Raw genomic sequence first — 23,488 nt, forward strand, 5'->3', positions numbered from 1 at the left:
AGCAATGGTATTCTCCAGCTCTGCACTATCCTCTGCCCCTAACTCAATCACTCACTTTAAATCCAAATTCATTTTCCCACTTTGATGGAAAGGTTCAGGGGAAAAAGCCTGTGCTGTGGTCCTCTGTCCCCTTCGCTGTTCACCTGTTCCATTGCAGCCATCTGATTCAAGGGTTCAAACAACCTCAAAACACATCCTGCAACCCCAACATGTTACTGAACATTAACTCTAACCCAAGAAAAGATTAGCATTGGATTATCAAACAGTATTTTCTGTAATGGCAAGCACGTCTTTCAATAAATCGAAAAACAGGTTTAATATATTCCTGCTGGGAGCTCACTGCAGTAAAAAGTACACATTAAAGATTTTCCCGGCATGAACCATCCATCACTGAGTGAATAATCGAAGGATTTGAGTGCAGAGACAAAGCCAAGTTAGAAATATTGAAGGCAGTCAGTCATCATCTGAAACACAGTTTAATGCACCAAATGGATACCCTGCATCAAAACTTGCATACTCAGGTTGGAGAAGTCTCTTTGAAAGACAATATAGGGGCAATTCTGTCTGTATCTCCCAATTCTGACAGGGGACCTCCAATGGAAATGTTATCCTCTGTTCCATTTTAGACACAAATGGAACTCGTGCAACACTGATGACAGCCCGGGATTTGCAATTATGCTGGGCGCCAATCTGACCTGTTCCTTTCCAACCATTGCTCAAGTACTTGCTGTGAAAAGGATATCTAAAATGGAAACTAGAGGCTATCTGCAGACCACAACCGGTAGGTATGCTTGTGAAGTTCAATTTCCAGATCAATGCTGAGATTTCTCTATCTGTGTTCTTTTCAAGAAAAAAAGCTAGTTGTGAAGCTGATAAAACGTAAGGTCTGGTGTGTGACCAGTGCCACAGAGCCTTTTCTATTTACAGTGTGTACTTCCTTCCTGTCATACTCAATAGTTGCTGACTCAATGCATGTAAATATGTATTTGATGTTCAATTATGAAGTTTTAGAAAATTGTTTTGCACCAATTCCTGTGTGCTCAGTAAGAAAGAATGACAATGTCACTGTTGCTTGGCAAACTGTTCTCTGCTCACTGAAAGAATATGTGGTCCGTCGAAAGGTATTTTCACAGATTGAGACAAGCAAGCATCAGTACCTGCCAGGTAAAGAGCAAATGAAATGAAACGATGGTATTTGCTCAAGATCCGGAGCGGCTCCTCCCTCTGAACCAGTGCGAAAAATGTGTCTGTTACCGTCTCACCATAGAAGAAGTAGTTAGCACACAGCAAGAAATACCTTAAAAAGAACAGGGAAAAAGATTCATCTTCAAACTTCTCAAGTAGGGAAACTGAAACTCCTATGTGAACCCAGGGAGCCCTATTTATCATCTCCTGCACTTGTTCACTAACATTGATTCCCGGTCTGTGAAAGCTACAATCTTAACGTTCTGAAACTTGTTTCCAAATCTCTCCATGGCCTCATCACCCACCAGCGCCAACAACTCATCTCTCTGGACCCTCCTCTATCTTTCACCCCACCAGGAGCTCCATGTTCCTTCAACTCTGGCCTCTCACACATCTGTGATTGCCATCGCTCCACCACTGGTGGCTGAGCCTCAGCTACCTTGGCGTCAAGCTCTGGAATTCCCTCCCTAAACCTCTCTGGCCTCTCTACTTCCCTCTCCTGCTTTTAGACATACCTGGCTCAGAGATGACCTCTTTGATCAGATTTTTTTGTCACCTGAACCCAGTATCTCCTTATGTAGCTCAATGTCAAATTTTGAATGATAACGTTTCTGTGAAGCACCTTGGGATTTGTTACTACGTTAAAGGTACTATGGGAAAGTTGCTGTTGTTGTTTGCTCAAAAATGGTATTCCGAGCAAATGACAAGCATAGCGCGAAACACCAGCGGAGCTCATGAAATAAGACAACCAGGGCAGCAAGTCTTGGAAAACTACTCAACATAAATTATTCCATGTGGGTACTTCTATGTACCTGTCAACACACTGTCAGTTATTAACAAGTTTACGGAAATAGAAGTGCTTCAGCAGATTCAACGGTGACACTGTTGGCACAATGACTGGGCGGACTTATCTTAAACACCATCCCAGGTCGGTCCAGGTGACCAGATCAAGACTCTCGACTCAAGTTTAAACACTGATGTGATTTCCACTCCCACTATATACGCATTGGAGTTTTGGAGAAATGAGAGATGATCTCATTGAAACATACAAGATTCTGAAGGGGCTTGAGAGGATGGATGCTGAAAGGATGTTTCCTCTCGTGAGGGAATCGAGAACGGGGTGGGGGGGTACAGTTTAAAAATAAGGAGTGTCCCATTTAAGATGGAGATGAGGAATTTCTTCTCAGTGCTTATCAGTTGTCAGTGCTTATCAGTTGTCAGTGCTTATCAGTTGTCAGTGCTTATCAGTTGTCAGTGCTTATCAGTTGTCAGTGCTTGGAATTGTCCCCCAGAGGGCATGGTGACTGGGGCATTGAGTGCATTAGGGGCTGAGTTCGATAGAATTTTGATTGACAGGTAGCCAAGGGTTGTGGGGGACAGACAGGAAAGTGGAGCTAAGCACAATTAGATCAGCCATGATCTTCTTGAAATGTGGAAAAGACTTAAGGGGCCAAATGGCTGGCTCCTAGTTCTCATGTTCCTATGTACCCCAACATTCCTGGATAACTTGCTATTGCTTATTCTGCAGTTCTTCACCTGACTGGGTAGGAGGCTGCATTTTGAGCATCATCTACCCAGCTGTGAATAAAATCATACCTCAGCTGGAGGAAGCAAGAGTGGCACTCCCGTTAAAAACCAAGTAAAGCTTGTGGCTGTTTCCATGAGGAATGTGTGGATTTCTGTTTGAACTTTGTGAGATGGTAAGGGTTTTATTTTACAGCCAGGCTTCTCAAATTGTGCCTTTGTTACTGCATTTGTACCCCAACGTCTGTCATTTGCTCACCAGCTAAGAGTCCGGAACCACGGCAGATGGTAGGAATGATAAACGTTGTATCCAATGAGAATAATCTCATGAAAGCATTTAATCTGCACACAGAGAACCTAAGGAAATAAAAGAACAAATTGATGATCTGTGCTTTTCAGCCCAAGTTATATTCAAGCCTAAATGTAGCAGGTGTTGTCACATTCGACCACTTGTTGCACATGTTTAGTTGTATAGTGCACGCAAATTCAGCATGGAACAAATATCTGGAGATCTGTTAAGTAAGGAGAAATACTTTGGCTCCAAATACATTATGATGGCTTCATATCACACTCCAGACCGTGAATTTCCAGCATCCTTGAATCCCATTGTATTTATGCTTTAATTCACACACGTGGAGTTGTGGGATCATTTTTAATTCCAATTCATGGAGCGCAAGGGATCACTGGCTGAACTCTGGCTTAGAAACCAAGTGTATCACAGGGCATTAGTTTGGCAATGACATTCTCTGACATAATCATGCTAAAGCTTCCTTCAGGTCAAATCCTGTCTACAACTTTCAATGGAGACATTAACCCATTTAAAATATGTAAATTAACAACTGCCTTAAGACTGTGCACAAACTAAGATATTTGCAAAAATAAAAGCAAAATACTGCAGATGCTGGAAATCTGAAACAAAAACAAAAATAGCTGGAAAAACTCAGCAGGTCTGACAGCATCTGAGGAGAGGAATACAGTTAACGTTTCCAGTCCGTATTACTCTTCATCAGAACAGAACAGATATTTGCAACACTATTAACTCTTTGTATGTTCACACTGGCACAATGCCGTTTTCAGTTGCATTTTATTTGAAGCTCTAAGCACGTTGTACACTTCAAACTCCAAGTACAATGCTCAACTAGTATTTCAGGATCACTTTGCCACACAGTGTAGCTTGGTCTCTATCGCTATTATACAAGTATATGTGTTAGTTTGTGAGTACTGCTCTTGTATACTGCAAACCAAATGATTTTACTATGATTTCAATGTTTACTATCTCTCCTTGTGCCATCATTTTTTTTCACCAAAAGAAAAAATCAGAAAGCTTGCACCAGAACACCAAGGGATTTGTTTTACTGATGAAAATACATATTTGCAGAATTCCAGTAATTTAGAACAGTAGTTTTTTTATTTAACTGGGGAATAGATTTTGTGAAAGTATTTTGCAGTAACAGATGTTTACAGGATTACATTATTTGCCTGTGTATTTTCACTCGCTCTTTAATTCACTGTCTCCATCTCAACCCTAAATATCAGGTTCAGCTTCAGTAATGAAATGAAAAATTTGTTAGCTCCCTTCTAACATTGCAGGAAAGGCCTTAGCACCTGTGCAGATCAAAACAAGACACAACCACTGGGCCTGAGTTTAAACACTGTGCTCATGCTGACTTCAGCTGAGGTATCAACTGATGTGCTGCAATCACACATGGTGCATCTGGGCTGATGAGGGACAGAATCAGTCAGGATTTCTGCTCCTAGACACTATTCACTGAGTCATGCTTCCGTCTATGTGTACGTGGAAACGTGGATCAGGTCACAGGAGCACTGGACTCAAATGCCATTCGTTCCACAGGCAAAGCCTTTCCGAGGAATGGCTCCAAGTCTTGGTTCAGTGGATATAACTCCTGCCTGTCAGTAACTATGTTGTGGGTCCAAGACCCATGGCAGAGACTTAAGCACATAGTCCGAGTTGATAAGTTGGTGGAGCGTTGCACGATCGGAAGTGAGTCCTCGAACTGAGAGTCTTCTCTCTCACTTGGACAGAAGATTCCAGAGCACTAATTGAAGAGCGAGCTTGGGGGTTCTCCCTGGTATCCTGGTCAGCAATTATCTGCTAAAAACAGATTATGTGGTCACGTACATTACTACAGTGGCTACACTTCAAAAGCAGCAGAGGTCCTGAGGTCTGAAAAATCATTACAGAAATGCAAGTTTTGTTTTTTTGGTGAGGGGAGAGAGGTAGTGAATAGCAAACAATAAGTAAGGCACCAAATCAGGTAGAAATCGCCAATCTAGGGGGAGGGAGGGAGATGAGTGGAGTAAACAGCACTTCCTGCACGACTGTGGCTAAACCTAACTTCTAGGAATCGGTTTTCACTGAGACAGAGCAAATACAGACAGGGCAGAGAGAGTGAAGTGCAGCACTATAACCTACTATCATCATGAGAACCATGGGTCCTAGGTAGATGATGAGGAAGAAGAAGCTGATCATGGCCAACGTGAGGATTCCTCGAACCCACCAGTTCTTCCATCTGTCAAAAGTGAGAAAAAGAGCTTTATAATCCCAAATCACCATCAGTCAATCCATTTCTCTTACCTTGACCTGCATGGTTCCTCAATAAATGTCAGCTTGGCTCAGGGGTAGCACTCTCCTCTTGACTCTCAAGCTCATGGGTTTCACAGCTAGGTGCCATGACACCACCACTTCCCCCTTTGCCTGCACCCACCCCTTCCAGGCACTTGATTGCTGCAATGACTGCAGTATTGGCTCTAACACTTTCTGAATGAGACCTTAATCCAATTCCATTTCTGCATACAATTCAAAGTAATGACAAGGGCCATATTAAAAGCAAGCAAAGCATTAGGGTTCATTTCTAGAGAAACATAACTGCAAACCAGAGAAGTTAAACTTGTACTGAACCTTGATTAGATCACAAACAGAATTACCTGGAAAAACTCAGCAGGTCTGGCAACATCGGCGGAGAAGAAAAGAGTTGACGTTTCGAGTCCTCGTGACCCTTCGACAGAACTCTTTTCTTCTCCGCCGATGTTGCCAGACCTGCTGAGTTTTTCCAGGTAATTCTGTTTTTGTTTTTGTTTTGGATTTCCAGCATCCGCAGTTTTTTTGTTTTTATCTTGGTTAGATCACACTTGGCATACTGTGCAATGTTGTGGCCACCATGTTATAAAAAGGAGAGAGGTGTGCAGGATAAGATACAAAATGTTTTTACAAGAATGATATTGAAATGGTCAGTAAAGATTGAATAGGGTGGGGACCTTGTCTCTGGACGGTTGATGGAGCTCTCGAAGACAATGAAAGGAATTGATGCAAGTCAAAAACCAGGAGCCATTAGTACACAAAAGTCCAGTTGGGAATTCAGGCGAAATAAATGCAGTCAGGAATTCAGGAGAAACTTCATTAACCCAGACAGTGGTTAGAATGTGGAGCTCACTCCCCATGCAGTAGTTGAAGTGAACAGCATAGTAGCATTTAACAGGAAGCTAGATAAACATATGAGGCAGAAGGGAATAGCAGTTATGTTGACACAGTCAGATAAAGTCGGATGGGAGAAGGACTGTGTGTGCACCATAAATACAACAATGCATCAGCTGGGTTGAATTGGCTGTACGTTCGAAGTCATTCCATCTAAGTTAACACTCCCAGGTCAGCCTAAAAGATCCCACAGCATGATTCAAATAGGAGCAGGGGAGTTTTCGCAGTGTCTTGAGCTCTAAGCCAGACACCAGGATAGGGACTGAAATTCCACTTGCGGGGATCCTATCTGTCTCTTTGAATGAAATCATTATCGCTGTTCATTTTTGTTAAAATAACGCAGACAAGAATCTGCTCGGAGTTTATAATTACCCAGTGCTTGACCCCTAATCAAATGTTCTTTTCAAATAAAAACTGTCTTCCTCACAGCTCGCATGCAATGGAGTCATACCCTCCCCGCCCTATTGGCCTGTATAATGCCACATGTGGCCAGACCAAAGTGTGCAGACAGCCAGTAGTTGAGGCCGAGAGAAATCCCACAGGTTCCTCAAGTGCTGCTGGAATGTGGACTATGAGACTGTACATTAACAAGGGGAAATGAGCAAGGCAGTAGTGGGGGTGGGGTGCAGGGCATGTGTGTGGGGGTGGTGAAATGGAATGCGTCTAACTGCTAGCTCTGTCAAAGGATTGGCATAGGCCACATGGCTTCCTCTGTGCTCCATTTGATGTGTGAGAAGTATTGCGTTTCTTTTTTTTAAAAGGTTATTTGTTCCCTCCTCATACTTTGACTTGAGACAATGGTGAAAACAGCAGGTTAATTCCAAAGTCATTGGGCAGGAAAGCCACAGAATCCATTTTAGAATCCATTATTAAGGATGAGATTTCAGAATACTTGGAAATGCATAGTAAAATCGGGCAAAGTCAGCATGGTTTCATCAAGGGGAGGTCATGCCTGACAAATCTGTTAGAATTCTTTGAGGAGGTGACGAGTAGGTTAGACAAAGGAAAGCCAATGGATGTTATCTATTTGGATTTCCAGAAGGCCTTTGACAAGGTACCGCTCAGTAAGAGCCCATGGTGTTAGAGGCAAGGTACTAGCATGGATAGAAGATTGGCTGTTTGGCAGGAGACAGAGAGTGGGGATAAGGGGTCCTTCTCAGGATGGCAGCTGGTGACTAGTGGAGTTCCGCAGGGGTCAGCGTTGGGACCACAATTTTGCACTTTATCCATTAATGATCTAGATGAAGGAACTGAGGGCATCCTGGCTAAGTTTGCAGATGATATAAACATAGGTGCAGGGACAGGCAGTATTGAGGAGGCGGGGAGGCTGCAGAAGGATTTAGACAGGCTAGGAGAATGGGCAAAGAAGTGGCAGATGGAAAACAACGTGGGGAAGTGTGAGGTCATGCACTTTGGTAGGAAGAAGAGGCATAGACTATTTTCTAAATGGGAAGAATTCAGAAATCTGGAGTGCAAAGGGACTTGGGAGTCCTAGTCCAGGATTCTCTTAAGGTTAACTTGCAGGTTGACGCGGTAGTTAGGAAGGCAAATGCAATGTTGGCATTTATTTCGAGAGGATTAGAATATAAAAGCAGGGATGTGCTGCTGAGGCTTTGTAAGGCTCTGGTCAGACCACATTTAGAATATTGAGAGTAATTTTGGGCCCCGTATCTCAGGAAGGATGTGCTGGCCCTGGAGAGGGTCCAGAGGAAGTTCACGAGAATGATCCCAGGATTGAAAGGCTTAACATATGAGGAACATTTGAGGACTCTGGGTCTATACTCGATGGAGTTTGGAAGGATGAGGGGGGATCTGATTGAAACTTACAGAATACTGAAAGGCCTGGATAGAGTGAACGTGGGGAAGATGTTTCCATTAGTAGGAGAGACTAGGACTCAAGGGCACAGCCTCAGAGTAAAGGGAAGACGTTTAGAACAGAGATGAGGAGAAACTTCTTTAGCCAGAAAGTGGTGAATCTGTGGAATTCATTGCCACAGAAGGCTGTGGAGGCCCGGTCATTGAGTGTATTTAAGACCGAGATAGATCGGTTCTTAATTGGTAAGGGGATCAAAGGTTACAGGGAGAAGGCAGAAGAATGGGGTTGAGAAACTTATCAGCCATGATTGAATGGTGGAGCAGACTCGATGGGCCGAATGGCCTAATTTCTGCTCCTATGTCTTATGGTCTAATGAGGTCCTACTCCAGTTTTACACCTCGTCCAGTATTACTCTCAGTTGGCTGGAACGGAAGTAAAGTTTACAGGGATAAAGAAAGCTTTGCATCAGACCTGGTCGGGTGAATTAAGTCATTATTATCCCCATACTAACTCCAAGCTGTTCCAAGTACCATGCGAAAGGAAGAGTCGGCAAAATACGGCCACATATTGCACATCCAGAGCCAGAATGTAAACTGTTGTCTTTGCTGGGAATACTGCACCTTGAAGATAGGCCTGACAGAGCCTTGTTCAGCACCTCTGGAGTATTATCCACAGAAGAAGCAGTGTCCAAACTGCCAGAGTCCAGCTTTACCTCACTTCCAGAGGTCGTTGATTCGGATTCCTGTACATACATAAAACAAAAGCAAGGCAGATTAATTGAAAACCTGAATGGATAGGAAAAATGCCGGAAGCATATACTAAGTCAGGCAGCATCTGAAAGAGGAAGGTGAATGTTTCTGCTGAAGGGTCCCATAATCAAACCTTCAACTTTCAGGTGCTGATCACACCATCTTCTGAGGATTTTTTAATGTCTAAGTCTGCAACCCAAACCTAGTTCACCAGGGTTTGGCAATGTATAAAGTCTATTTTTAACTAACACAACAGGATTTAACACAGGACCGTGGTCATCAGAGTGGGGCTAGTCTGATGCACTGCAAGTTATCCTTCGATCCTCCATGCGTGCAGTGCAGAGTTTTTACAGAGTGTGAATAAAAGAGGGTAAGGTCTTGGTCTTCCAGCTCAGTGTGTGTGTATACTGCACATCTTCTGCACTCTGGCAAATGCTGCTACAGAGCACTTCCAGTGGGTGAAGGGAAGGTTCAAAAAAACACCATGCCATGATGGAATTCAGAGACATCAGAAAATCCCACAAACATCAGATATGAATTGAGTTTGTTGATCTGATCCAAGGTTCATTGCACAGGCATTGGCCGAAAGTACATGGGAAATGAATCCTGGGCACCAGGGACTGGCCCATGGGGAAAGCAATGTTTTTGTGTTAGACTTGCACGGTCATGTCTAAACTTATAAGATCCTGAGGGGTCTTGACAGGGTGGATGTGGAGAGGATGTTTCCTCTTGTGGAAGAATCTAGAACTAGGGGTCACTGTTTAAAAATAAGGGGTCACCCATTTAAAACAGAGATGAAAGGGAATTTTTTTCTCTGAGGGCAGAGTCTTTGGAACTCTCTTCCTCAAAAGGCAGTGGAAGTAGAGTCAATATTTTTAACGCATCGGTAAATAGATTCTTGATAAATATGGGGGTGAAAGGTTATTGGGAGGTAGGCAGGTAGGTACAATCAGATTAGCCATGATCTTATTGGATTGTGGAGCAGGCTCGAGGGGCCGAGTGGCCTACTGCTGCTCCAAATTCATCTGTTTGTGTCCAAAAGGAAAACAGACAATAGATTTACTTCGGGCAGCAATTATAGGACTGCCTCAATTCTGGATCTTGAATACTTCTAAAACTTTTCCAGTGGTTCATATTGGCTCAAACAGTTTTAAAGGCACAAGATGGCTGCACTTCAGCAAGTGAAGCCACAGAAAGTCAACATTTAAAATGGATGTGGAATGTCAACTGTGTTCTCATTCATGGGAGAAGACCATTTTTCCAATACACACCAAGCTCGTCAACACCTTTCTTTGGGACTGCTGAGACAGAGCGGAGCACTGAAGTGTACAGCAACAGCACTGTGGTAAAATAAATGCATTTTTTCTTCAGACATTTGAAGTTGAAATTACCTCAGGTTATGAAGGGAAACAGTCGTTTGTGGTCTAACAGCGTGTGGGAGAATGTGAGTCAGGAGGTGCTTTTGACTGAGACGCAAAGTGAAGCAGCAGGTTAGTTCCGGAGTAGCTTCACACTGTTTGTTACCACTGCTGGACTTATATGTATGTCTCTTCCCATTTCCAGTCAGAAGGTTGATATTCCTCCATTTGCTTTGTTGCTCAATCTGTTATTTTACATCAGCCTGCTGTTCCTTCCTTCTGCACTGATTGGACCCTTGCCAAGATCTAGTACAATTATCTGGCATGTATTAGGCCAGAACTGACAGGCACAATATTAGTTGCTAAATCAGTTGAGAAAGGGATGCAGATTTCCCTTCCCCTAAACTTTACCTTCTCTCCCACGTTTAACTTCTCCTGCTGGGCACAAAGCGTCACCAATGGCATGAGCTCACCTGAGCACTATTTATGTGCACACAGTCAATGTTGGTCAACAAGCTGCTTGATCATGATGGACCATTATCACAGCCAAGGCTCATCCTCTTCTCATCCGAAGTTCACAGAGCGACACTCACAAGCAAGAGACACTGAATAGTGATCAGAAGCAAGTCCCATGAGCAGACAGCTCAGCATGCAGCATGGAGTGAACCCCTAGTCATTTGGCCCCTCAGGTACAACACCTTGCTGGGTGTGCCTGTCTCTCTTCCACCATTTTACCATCAACAGTACAAGCATTTCAGAAGTTTCTGACAAGGCAGAAGAATCTCTGCAGTGATCTCTCAGCACCTTGCAACTATGTGCAATGCCGGTTATCAGATTTTGTGTCTGCCCAAAGCATTTCACTCAACTCCCTATGAAAGAATTTGGGGGGGGGGGGCAGCATGAAACCAGATAACAAGTTCTTATTAAAAATAAATCCACAGAGGGGATAGATGAGTACTTCAGCTGCCAAGCTCCTAAAGTTTGGAACTGTCTAAACCTCACTACCTGTCTCTCCTCCTTAAAACCTAGATCTTTAACAAAGCGTTCAGTGGCTGCAACCAGCGCACCCCCCCCACCCCGGCTAAATACCTCCTTGTGGCTCAGTGTTAAATTTTGCTTGACAAGGCCTTGTGATGCGCCTTGCTATATAAATGAAAAACATTGTTTCTACCCTCCATTTATGATCTGCCTCCCACCCTGTGTTCCTGCTGTACCAATGCAAGAAAATTGAACTCACGTCTCCTCATGCCAGCTTCAGAACAGCAACTGTGGTTTTCTCGTAAATGGAGAGGTGGCAGATGATCAAACCTGGGTGCCACCCTGCCTCACAGTGTATCGCTGATCGTGAGACAGCTGAAGGACCAATCACCAAAGGACACAAAATTTTGAAGGAAAGTTCAGCAATAATCTTAGGGCCAAAATGATTGGGGGAGTATTCTGAATGCTGTTCCTCTGTCATTTTAAGAGAAATGAAAGGTGAGGAAACAAAGTCATGCCTGCAGTTAAAGCATCAGGCAGATGAATGTGACACAAACGCAGCATCAGTTAATTCATGAACAAATTGAACCCATCGTTTCCATTCAATGTCTATCAGGGTTCGATTATATCTGATTAATAAGCAGACTGGAGACAGAGATTAGAGTCTATTGCTGACACAGATGAGACTAGCTCTCGCCTTTTTTCTCTCTCCTGAAGGTTTACATTCTTCCACCCTGCCCAACCAACTAGTCAAGTTGGAGTCAAGTGAATCGTGGCAAGTTCTTGGGCAATGCAGGGTGTAAGAACCAAACTCAGTCTCACCCTTATCCAACAACCAACAGTGAAATCTGGCAACAGGCCACATGTAGATGGGACAGACTGAGTTCTGGATGATTTCTGAACACAGTACTCCAGGTGAAACTGCGATGTTCCCCAATCCCACCGAGTTTGAAGATTGTGGGTTCAAGTCCTACCTACTCCACAGAAATGAATCTAAGCTGGCATTCTGGTGCTGAGGGAGTGCTACACTGTGAGAGATGAGATGTTAAACCAAGGCTGTATCTCCTCTCTGTGGTAGATGTAAAAGATCCAAGGGCACCATTTTGAAGAGAAAGGGAATGATCCCTAGTGTGCAGCCCAATGAAAATGGCAGTAAAACAGATTATCTGGCCATTGTATCACATATCTGTGTGGAGCAGCTTGCTGTACACAAATTGATTGCCATGTTCCCTACAATGCTGGCCACACTTCATAAGGTACTTAGAATGTCAAGTGCTCTGGGACATCCTGAGGTCATGAAAGAAGCTACCTAAAGCAAGTCTTTCTTACTTTTTTCCTGTGCACAATAAATTGCATTCATTAGCTGGCTTTAAGAGCTATGCAAATCAGAGTGTCTAATTTGTTTACGAGTAAATCACTGTACAATATTATTAGTCACGGCCTTTGAGATGTGAACTCAGATGACAGGGAAATTTGGGTCTGGAAGGATATTTAATTTTTGTTCATGATAACTGCAAAGTGTAATAGTGCAATTTCAGCGACAGTGCATTTTCTCTTTGAGAGAGAACTGGGCTGGGCAGTAAGAACTCAGTCATCAGAGGAAGTCAACAGCGATGCTGACCACTTGTGAGCCAAACTCTTTTGTTATGTCAAGACACTGAATGGGAAATTTGAAAGAGCTGCCACACAAAGAAAGGAACGCGCTGTGGCTACACTCAGACAAGATCTTGAAGCAGATTGCATTCCAGTGGGTGGGGTAGAATGCTCAAATGGTGACAGCCCCAGCCTGAAAGTGAGTCACTGAGGGTACGAGGGAGTGTCAGAGGAGCCAACACAACTGGCTCTGCCAGAAATGCAAAATATTTGCACAGACGTCAGGACTCAAAAGACCAACCTAGGAAATAAGTTCATGCACATCTCCTCTGCAAACTCTCCAGTCTCCATAAACACACCCACTGGCCCTATACAATGCATCATGAAATGAGCAGTTTGAGAGGTTCAACCCATCCTTCTGCTGCTTATGCTTCTTAGCCTGACCCTCGTTTCAAGAAGAAGCAAATCACTGCTTATATTGGCTTGTCACATTCAGCCTCTGAGTCTTATATGGACTCAAAGCAGTGAGCACCTCCTGCTCAAAGCCCACTGTCATATGGAGCCCATTATCATGACCTTTGATTGCTCTCCAAGATTTCAAATGACAATCAGGCGGCAGCTCTCAGGGTTAAACTCTGCCAAAGAGAGTTTCCCAATATCTTCTTCTAATTGCATGGTTGATATGCAATACAAACACAAAACCCACCTTGCTTCCTCGCCATGTTCTCTGTCTGACCTAGATTCGGGTGAAAAAAAAAGCAAGCCTCCTTGCAAAAGGCTGGTCGTACAGGATAGAGGTACAATGGGTAAACCGTTCCCTGTCCAAATCAAAGTGAAGTTTAGTGTGTACCAGATGGAGACTTCGTTTCACCCTGCAGAAACTGTCACTAAATGCAGAAATTTGGAATGATTCCACATTCAGTGGTTGCAATGAAAACTGTGTCCCATTAGTCATCCTGGACTTGACACTAAACAGAGAATCATAGATTCATAATCATAAATCCATAATCCCCCTGGTCAGCTATGAATCATTGCTATCTCCTGAAGCATTCACGGTACCCAACTGCCCAGAGACAGCAAAAAAAGACAGAAACAGTACCATCAAACATGCCCATCAACACCACCCCCTCCACACTTTAAAAAGTGATGAAAATGGAATGGAATAATCCCACAGGAGACAGTCCATTCAGCCTCTTCAGCCTGTTCTGCTATTCCATTCAATCCATTTACCTGCCCTTTGCTCCATATCGCCTCTTACCTGACCAAACAAAAATCTAGCAATCTCAGTCGACAATTTTACAATTGACCTTCAGCCTCAACAACTAATTGGCTGAAGACTTTCAGACATCTACAAGCCTTTGTGTGAATAAGTGCTTCCTGACATCACTCCTAAAAGCCTGACTCGAATTGGAAGATTATGTTCCCTTGCTCTGGACTCCAGACTGACAAAAACAGTTTCTCCCTATCAAATGGTGTCATCATTTGAAAACCCTCAGTTCGATCAGCCTGTAATCATTAACAGTTAAGGTTGTACAGACTACGGCCATATTCCATTATCATTTCATTCAGCTTCTTGCCTCATGCTGTGTGTTATGATGCAATTTTTTGTTTGTTGGCTGCAATGCTATTGGGATGAACACTTGTTTTAAACCTGGCAAATCACCTTTAGTGACTGCAAGCCGACTAACAGCAGTGTCAAGAGAAGACACTTTCTCTCAGAGTCAACGCTATTATACATCAGCCATTGCACAGCTGATCCCAGCTCTAGAGCAGAGGACAGTGAATTAACATTTTAAGAAACAATCCAAACCCCTTTAGTCTCAGTAGGATTTTTTTTCCCCATAGGAAAGTTATGGCAGAGGCCATTCAGCTACCGTGTCTGTGCCGGCTGACAAAATACTAGCCGTCCATCCTAAGCCCAACTTCCAGCGCCTGGTCCGTAGCCATGCCGGTCACAACGCTTTAGGTACAGACCCAGGTACCTTTTAAACGTCTCAACCACCGATCCAGGCAGCGAATTCCAGACATCCTCTGGGTGAAAAAGTTTTTTCCTAAAATCCCCTCTAAGCCTTTCACCGAAAGGTTTATTTTGAAATATATTTTGAGGGCTGTCAAAGGATTTGATCGAATAATATACGGAACAGTAGCATTTGGTCTGATTTAGAAGCAAGGAAAGCAGGCAGCGTAATGAGAACAGGTAGATAGTCACAAAAAAAAACTTTTTTTTAAACAGCCTAAATATTTTGACTGAAGATAATGTGGGAGTTTTTCCCACAACTGGTCCCAGAAGCACACACTGTAGCAGATATACAGCATAAGCACATTTGAAACAATTAAACAAGGTCAGTGTCATTTGTGAATGCCGTGGTACAGTCATGTTACAGACACCAGCTAACCCAGTTGCCACTGTAACTAGGAAAATAAGAGTCTAAGTGTCGAAGGAGAGTAAAGAGCATCTAGGACACGGGTACACAAAGAGTAAAGGAAGCCCGTTTATCAGGCACGTGTCATTCATTTCTAGAGGGACAGAATTGAAAAACAGCTAAATGATGTTAAACTTATCTTGAAACTTGGTTGGACCACACAGTGCTGTGCATTGTTCTGGTCTCCACCTTACTGAGACACTGGAGAAAGATCACACTGTAACTGAGGGGTGATACCCATCAGAAAAAATTGAACAGGGTGGGGCTGTTTCTCAAAGAAAAGGCTGAGGGGTGACCTGTTTAAAGTCTTTGAAGTTATGAATTGATTTGATTGGGGAGATGTCAAGAGGATGTTCCCAGTTGAGGCAGACCAGATTGAAGGGCCACAACCCTAAAACCAATAAATAAATTCATGAGAGATTAGACACCACGGAATTGTGACTATGCTCGAGATCCCAGACAACTCACAAGCAAGTTAGATCTTCCAAACTGCTGCCCGGATAGAAGTTAAATACCACAAACTTACATTTCCCCACACATCATTGTGAGAAATAAAGTCTCCTCACAAATTTCTGGAACACAAAACATGGATAAAAAAATACTTGATGCAGCCAAACATCTATATGCAAGAAAAAAAGAGTTCCTCTATCATACTGGTCAACCTGCAAAACCTCTATCCAAGCTTATCTTCATTCATGAATCTACCCAGTTGCAAAGATTAATCTGAAATAGAAGCAAAAACAAAAATACCCTGAAAATCTCAGCAGGTCTGACAGCATCTGCGGAGAGGAATACAGTTAACCTTTCGAGTTCGTATGACTCTTCATCAGAACTAAAAAATATAGAAATGAGGTGGAATATTAGCTGGTTGAGAAGGGCGAGTAGCTGGTTGAGGAGGGCAGGACAGGTAGAGCTGGATAGAGGGCCAGTGATAGGTGGAGGCAAAGGAGATTGCCAAAGATGTCATGGACAAAAGGACAAAGAGGTGCTGATGGTAGTGATATTAGCTAAGGAATGTGCTAATAGGTGACATTAAGGGTAGAAAGCAGGATGAGCAAGGTACAGATAGCCCTAGTGGGGGTGGGGGAAGGGATCAAAATAGGCCAAAAGATAGAGATAAAACAATGGATGGAAATACATTTAAAAATAATGCAAATAGGTGGGAAAAGAAACATATATAAAAAATTATAAATTATTGGAAAAGGGGGAATTGGAAAGTTCTGAACTTGACGTTATGCTGTTTTCGATCTGCACCCTTATGTCTGATACTACCATGGCGTTGTCTGAAGCAGTTTCAATGTCTTCCCAAGATTTTATATTTCCATCAATTCACCTCTAAGTTGTTACCTACCCAGGTTGAAAGGACCAACCTTCTGTACTCTGTCCTCCTGAACTTGATCTTCTGGTACTACAGTGTACCCTCACCTATCCAAAACCACCTCCACAGAATGAGTTCCTCCACCACACTCCACTCCACACCCCTCCCCCCCCTTCCCCCCGCCTCCCTTCCCCCCGCCTCCCTTCTCCCCCTCCCCCCATCTCCCCCCCTTCTCCCCACCTTCCCCCCCACCTCCCTTCCCCTCCCTCCCCCCCTTCCCTCCCTCCTTCCCTTCCCCCTTCTCCCCACTTCCCCCTCCCCAGCCCAGAGACCAAAGCCTCACGCGCCCCAGACACATCCCAAGTCTGCCAGCCACATCTTGCAATCAGCAAACACAGATGCCGGTCCACCGGGCCCATTCTGCATCACAAGACACATAGCAAATTCACTCAAAGGCATCCCACGTAGGTCATCCAATGCCTGACAATGAAATTCTGGGTCCTGGGGTGAGATCCCAGTGTGGGTCGGATATATTTGTACCAGCTGGGTGTCTTGAGGGAAGGTATGGGGTCGTGGGATGTGTCGGTGTAAAATGGGGGTCTATTTTGCAAGGTTTGCTTGTGTGTGTGTGTGTGTGTGTGTGTGTGTGTGTGGGTGTGGGGGGCAGAGGTATAGGTGATGAGTGGTATTTGACAGGGGGGGGTTACTTTGGAGTTGGGGGGCGGTGGGGGGGAAGTATATGTGGTGGATGGATCTGGTATTGGGCTGGGGGTGTGGTTGAGTGGGAGTGGGATCTGGCTGGGGGAAGGACGTGGTTGGAGACTGGCACTGTGTTGAGTTCGGGGTTAGGGAAGGATGTGTCCGGGGATGGGGTGGGATTGGGAGTGTCCAGGATCAGTCAGGGAGGAGGGGAAACAGTGTTTTAGGGAGGGGGGGAGGAGAGATCTAAGGGAGCTGTCTGGGTGCGGGGTGGGGAATTGTTCCTTTGAATGGGGGTGTGGAGGATCAGTCAAGGGGGAAACAGTGTTTTGGGGAGGGGGGAATCTCAGGGAGCTGTCTGGGTGCAGGGGGTGGGGGGTGGGAATTGTGCCTGTGAATGGGGGTGTGGAGGATCAGTCAAGGGGGAAACAGTGTTTTGGGGCGGGGGGAATCTCAGGGAGCTGTCTGGGTGCAGGGGGTGGGGGGTGGGAATTGTGCCTGTGAATGGGGGTGTGGAGGATCAGTCAAGGGGGAAACAGTGTTTTGGGGCGGGGGGAATCTCAGGGAGCTGTCTGGCTGGGAGGGGGGGGGAGCTGTCTGGCTGGGGGGTGGGTGTCTGGAGAAGGGGTGGGATTCGGGGTGTCGAGGATCAGTTGGGGGGGCAGAATCTCAGGGAGCTGTCTGGCTGGGGGGTGGGTGTCTGGGGAAGGGGTGGGTGTCTGGGGAAGGGGTGGGATTGGGGGTGTCGAGGATCAGTCGGGGGGGAATCTCAGGGAGCTGTCTGGATGGGTTAGGGGGGGTGTATTGCTACTAGAATTGGGGGGGAAGCCTAACAGCTCCCCATGTCGTCCCCCCCCCCCCCACCAAGATCCCCCCCATGATCCATCCCCCCCTCCTCCGCCCCCCCCATGATCCCCCCTCCCCTCCCTCCCACATGATCCCCCCCTCCCCTCCCCTCCCTCCCACATGATCCCCCCCTCCCCTCCCCTCCCTCCCACATGATCCCCCCCTCCCCTCCCCTCCCTCCCACATGATCCCCCCCTCCCCTCCCCTCCCTCCCACATGATCCCCCCCTCCCCTCCCCTCCCTCCCACATGATCCCCCCCTCCCCTCCCCTCCCTCCCACATGATCCCCCCCTCCCCTCCCCTCCCTCCCACATGATCCCCCCCTCCCCTCCCCTCCCTCCCCCATGATCCCCCCCTCCCCTCCCCTCCCTCCCACATGATCCCCCCCTCCCCTCCCCTCCCTCCCACATGATCCCCCCCTCCCCTCCCTCCCACATGATCCCCCCCTCCCCTCCCTCCCACATGATCCCCCCTCCCCTCCCTCCCACATGATCCCCCCCTCCCCTCCCCTCCCTCCCACATGATCCCCCCCTCCCCTCCCCTCCCTCCCACATGATCCCCCCTCTCCTCCCCTCCCTCCCACATGATCCCCCCCTCTCCTCCCTCCCACATGATCCCCCCCTCCCCTCCCCTCCCTCCCACATGATCCCCCCCTCCCCTCCCCTCCCTCCCACATGATCCCCCCCTCCCCTCCCCTCCCTCCCCCATGATCCCCCCCTCCCCTCCCCTCCCCCCCACATGATCCCCCCCTCCCCTCCCCTCCCTCCCACATGATCCCCCCCCTCTCCTCCCACATGATCCCCCCCTCCCCTCCCCTCCCTCCCCCATGATCCCCCCCTCCCCTCCCCTCCCTCCCCCATGATCCCCCCCTCCCCTCCCTCCCGCATGATCCCCCCCTCCCCTCCCCTCCCTCCCCCATGATCCCCCCCTCCCCTCCCCTCCCTCCCCCATGATCCCCCCTCCCCTCCCTCCCACATGATCCCCCCCTCCCCTCCCTCCCACATGATCCCCCCTCCCCTCCCCTCCCCTCCCTCCCCCATGATCCCCCCCTCCCCTCCCCTCCCTCCCCCATGATCCCCCCTCCCCTCCCCTCCCCTCCCTCCCCCATGATCCCCCCTCCCCTCCCCTCCCCTCCCTCCCCCATGATCCCCCCCCTCCCCTCCCCTCCCTCCCCCATGATCCCCCCCTCCCCTCCCCTCCCTCCCCCATGATCCCCCCCTCCCCTCCCCTCCCTCCCCCATGATCCCCCCCTCCCCTCCCCTCCCTCCCCCATGATCCCCCCCTCCCCTCCCCTCCCTCCCCCATGATCCCCCCCTCCCCTCCCTCCCACATGATCCCCCCTCCCCTCCCCTCCCTCCCCCATGATCCCCCCTCCCCTCCTCACCCCCTCTCCTCTCCCCCATGATCCCCCCCTCCCCTCCCCTCCCTCCCCCATGATCCCCCCCTCCCCTCCCTCCCACATGATCCCCCCCTCCCCTCCCCTCCCTCCCACATGATCCCCCCCTCCCCTCCTCACCCCCTCTCCTCTCCCCCATGATCCCCCCCTCCCCTCCCCTCCCTCCCCCATGATCCCCCCCTCCCCTCCTCACCCCCTCTCCTCTCCCCCATGATCCCCCCCTCCCCTCCTCACCCCCTCTCTCCCCCATGATCTCCCTCATCCCTTTAATTTAAAGGAGCCGGGCTGAAGGAAATTGGCCGACCCCCGCCCCCTCTCACCCGCTCCTCCAGCAAGTCCTCTTCGCGGCCCCTGCGCCTCAGCTCCGTCATGGTGGCGGCTCAGCGGCCTATCTTCCCCCAGCTACCCAAAAGCCGCCGGGATGGGGATGAGCACTGGGAGAGATAGAGAAGAGAAGAGAAGCTCCGATACCCGCCGCTCAGCAACGACCGCCTCACACGGAGTCCAGCCGCCGCCCTCTTCTCGCGAGATTTCCCTCCGCTCCTCCCCCCCGGCTAGGGGGCAGGGGAGGCGCCCGCTGCAAAGCTCCTCCACACCGCCACCCACTGGCCAGCTGAACTTGGTGGTGCAAGGGTAGCGTCTCCGCTTCCGAGCTCAGAGGTTGGGGTTTCGAATCCTGTGTCAGCGTTTCCCGTCTATAGACGATGCGCTGCGTTCTCAAAGAAGGTTTTGAGTGTTAAGTTATTTGAGTACTGCAATGTTTCAGTAAAGCTCAACGCAAACTGCAGGAACAGCATCGACTAGGTACTTTACAGCTTTCCAGACTTAAATATTCAGTTCAGCCATTTCAGATCATGAACTCTCTTCCATCCGATCCCCCTTTTTCCAATGATTTCCCATTTTTTTACAACTATATATTTTTTTCTTTTCCCTCCTATTTTTAAATTTATTTCCATCTATTGTTTCATCTCCACCTTTTAGCCCATTTTGATCCCTTCCCCCCCACCCCACCCCCACCAGGGCTATCTGCCACTAGCTTGCTTCCCTTAATGTCCCCATTAGCACATCCTTTAGATAATGTCACCACCGTCAACACCCCTTTGTCCTTTTGTCTATGACATCTTTGGCAGTATCTTCTTGGCTTCCACCTATCACTTCTACCAGCTTATATTTCATCTCATTTCTATATGTCTTAGTTTTGATGAAGGGTCATATGGACTCGAAACGTCAACTGTATCCCTCTCCGCAGATGCTGTCAGACCTGCTGAGTTTTTCCAGGTGTTTTTGTTTTTGTTTGAGTATTAACCCCCGAGTAAATCCTTCCAACACTGACCTGTAGGTAGTAAGAGTGAGCTTCGTGGCTGGATAACTTTCTCAGAAAGAGGCCAGTGTCTGCACCGGCCCAAAAGAGAACATAACTAGTTGCTCATTTTAATCCCACTTTCCAGCCCCTGTTGGCCTACTTCAATCAATTGAGTGGTTCAGCTTCAACCACTAACTTGGGCAGTGAATTCTAGATGCCCACCACCCTCTGGTGATAAAGGTTTTCCTCATGCCCCCTCTAATCCTTCTACCAATCACCTTAAATCCATGCCCCTTCTAATTGACCCCTCAGTTAGGGGAAACAAGTCTTTCCCTGTCTACCTTATCTAGACCCCTCATAATTTTGTACACCTCAATTAGGTCACCTCTTAGCTTCCTCCGTTCTAAGGAAAACAATCCTAGCCTATCTAATCTCTTCTCATAGCTGCAATTTTTAAGCCCTGGCAACATTCTTGTAAATCTCCTCTGTGCTCTCTCCAGAGCAATTATGCCCTTCCTGTAAGGTTACAATCAGAACTGTACACAAAATTCCAACTGTGGCCTAACCAACGTTTCATACAGTTCCATCATTACATCCCTGCTTTTGTATTCAATATCTCACCCAATAAAGTAAAGCATTCCATATGCTTTCTTGACCACATTGTCCACCAGTCCTGCCACCTTCAAGGACATGTGGACATGCACACCAAGGTCTCTCACTTCTTCAAATCCTCTCAATTCCCATTTATTGAATATTCGCTTGCTTTGTTGGCCCTCTCAAAATGAATTACCTCATACTTTTCTGGATTGAATTCCATTTGCACTTCTCTGCCCACTGAACCAAACCATTGATATCATTCTGGAGTCGATAGCTATCCTCTTATCTATAAACTACATGGCCAATTTTTGTGTCATTTGCAAATTTCCCAAACTTGCCTCCCACATTTAAGTCTAAATCTTTAATATGTACAACAAACAGCAAGGGCACCTACACTGAGCCCTGTGGAACATCACTGGAAACTGTTTTCCATTTGCAAAAACATCCCTTTGTTTCCTGTCACTGAGCCAATTTTGGATCCAAGCTGCCACCTTCCCCTGTATCCCATGAGAAATCATTTTCTTGACCTGTCTGCCATGTGGAACCTTGTCAAATGCCTTACTGAAATCCAGGTAGACAACATCCACTACACCACGCTCATCAATCCTCCTTGTTACTTCCTCAAAAAATGCTATTAAGTTAATAAGACACGATCTTCCCCTAACAAACCCATGCTGACTATCCCAAATCAATCTGTGCCTTTCTAAGTGACAGTTTATCCTGTCTCTCAGAATTGTTTCCAGTAACTTGCCCACCACTGACTGGTTTATAATGATGCAAGGGAGTCCAGAACAGAGGCATGAGATCTTAGAATTTGAGCTGGGCCTTTCAGGAAGCAGTTCTTCACAAGAACACAAGAAATAGGAGCAGGAGTAGACCACACGACCTGTTGGGCCTGCTCTGCCATTCAATATGATCATGGCTGATCTTCAACTCCATTTTCCTGCCCATTCCCCAGATCCTTTAATTCCCCGAGAGACCAAAAATCTGTCTACCCCAACCTTAAATGTATTCAATGATGGAGCATCCACAACCTTCTGGGGTAGGGAATTCCAAGGATTTCACCCCACCCCACAAAGGATGGTATAAACCTGGAAGTCCCTCCCCCAATCACGGTTGAGATTGATGAGTTTTGGATGAGTGTAAGAATGAGGGTAGAGATAGGGTGGATAGGAAAGCACTTTTTCCATTAGTAGAGGGGCCAATAGCCAGAGGGCATAGATTTAAGGTAAAAGGTAGAAGGATAAGAGGGGAGTTGAGGAGAAATTTTTTCACCCAAAGGGTAGTTCAGACAGAAATTCTTGTAACATTTAAGAAGTATTTAGATATTCTCTTGTGTTGCCATAGCCTACAGGACTATGGGCCAAGTGCTGGAAAATGGATTAGTGGTAGCCAGCTCTTTGTTGACCAGCGCAGACACAATGGGCCGAATTGCCCTCTTTGCTGTAAACCTCTATGAGTCTCTAAATTCAGGGTTCTGGAATCAGCAGGGGAGTGAGTTGGGGGTGGGGAGTGTTGATGGAGTCAAGACCTGGATCAGTCCTGTTGGGATTGAATGATAGAACAAGCTGGAGGGGCTGAATGGCCTTCTCCAAATATATTCCACCTCAAGATGACTACCATCCGGTTGGCTTGGAATGTGAAACTGCTACATGCTTACACCATCTCCAAGATGCAGCAGGTTCCACTGCTCTGTTGGAGGCGGCAAGAAGCTTCGACATTATTAACTGGAGCAATGTCCTTTGCGGGAAAAGGCAAAACCATGTCTGAACACAATCGAAGTGTTAAAAACAACTTGGAAACTGTCAGGAAAAGTTTGTAAATTGTGGTATGTTGAATGGGGTTTCAGTGCACTAAGAGCTGAAGCCCAGATGTGATGAAACTGGAAAACGAGACAGCTATCTCAAACTTCTTCCCCCTTGGCCCAATGACAGAATCATTTGCAAATGTCAGTTTCACAGACGATCAAGGTGAGAATGTATTGTGCATATATTATCTATAAATTATCTCTCTCTCTCTATATATATATATATATTAGAGAGACAGTCAGGTGAAGCTTGCAGTTCAAACCAACACAGGATTTGAGTGAAGGCTGCAGAAGGATAGATGTTTGTGAGATTTATTTTTTTAAATTTAGAAGACGCATTTCGCGCCCTTACCATAAATGGCAAGGCTAATTTGCATGAGGTTATATCAGGAAGTGAGGGAGC

The 23,488-nt window shown here is 46.6% G+C and overlaps 1 protein-coding gene across 1 annotated transcript in view; it reads right to left on the reverse strand.

The window, feature by feature from the left end:
* The window catches only part of cds2 (CDP-diacylglycerol synthase (phosphatidate cytidylyltransferase) 2), a 35,418-nt gene extending 15,525 nt beyond the window's left edge, over positions 1–19,893 (reverse strand). The window contains exons 1-5 of the mRNA XM_041209330.1: positions 19,699–19,893; positions 8,639–8,760; positions 5,144–5,240; positions 2,969–3,066; positions 1,158–1,297 (exon numbers count right to left, since the gene is read on the reverse strand). Coding sequence (XP_041065264.1) covers positions 1,158–1,297; positions 2,969–3,066; positions 5,144–5,240; positions 8,639–8,760; positions 19,699–19,749 — 508 coding nt within the window. The 5' untranslated portion in view covers positions 19,750–19,893. The remainder of the gene's footprint in view (positions 1–1,157; positions 1,298–2,968; positions 3,067–5,143; positions 5,241–8,638; positions 8,761–19,698) is intronic.
* Positions 19,894–23,488: the final 3,595 nt, after the last annotated feature.

This window comes from Carcharodon carcharias, chromosome 17, assembly GCF_017639515.1.
Source record: "Carcharodon carcharias isolate sCarCar2 chromosome 17, sCarCar2.pri, whole genome shotgun sequence".
Classification (NCBI taxonomy): Eukaryota; Metazoa; Chordata; class Chondrichthyes; order Lamniformes; family Lamnidae; genus Carcharodon; species Carcharodon carcharias.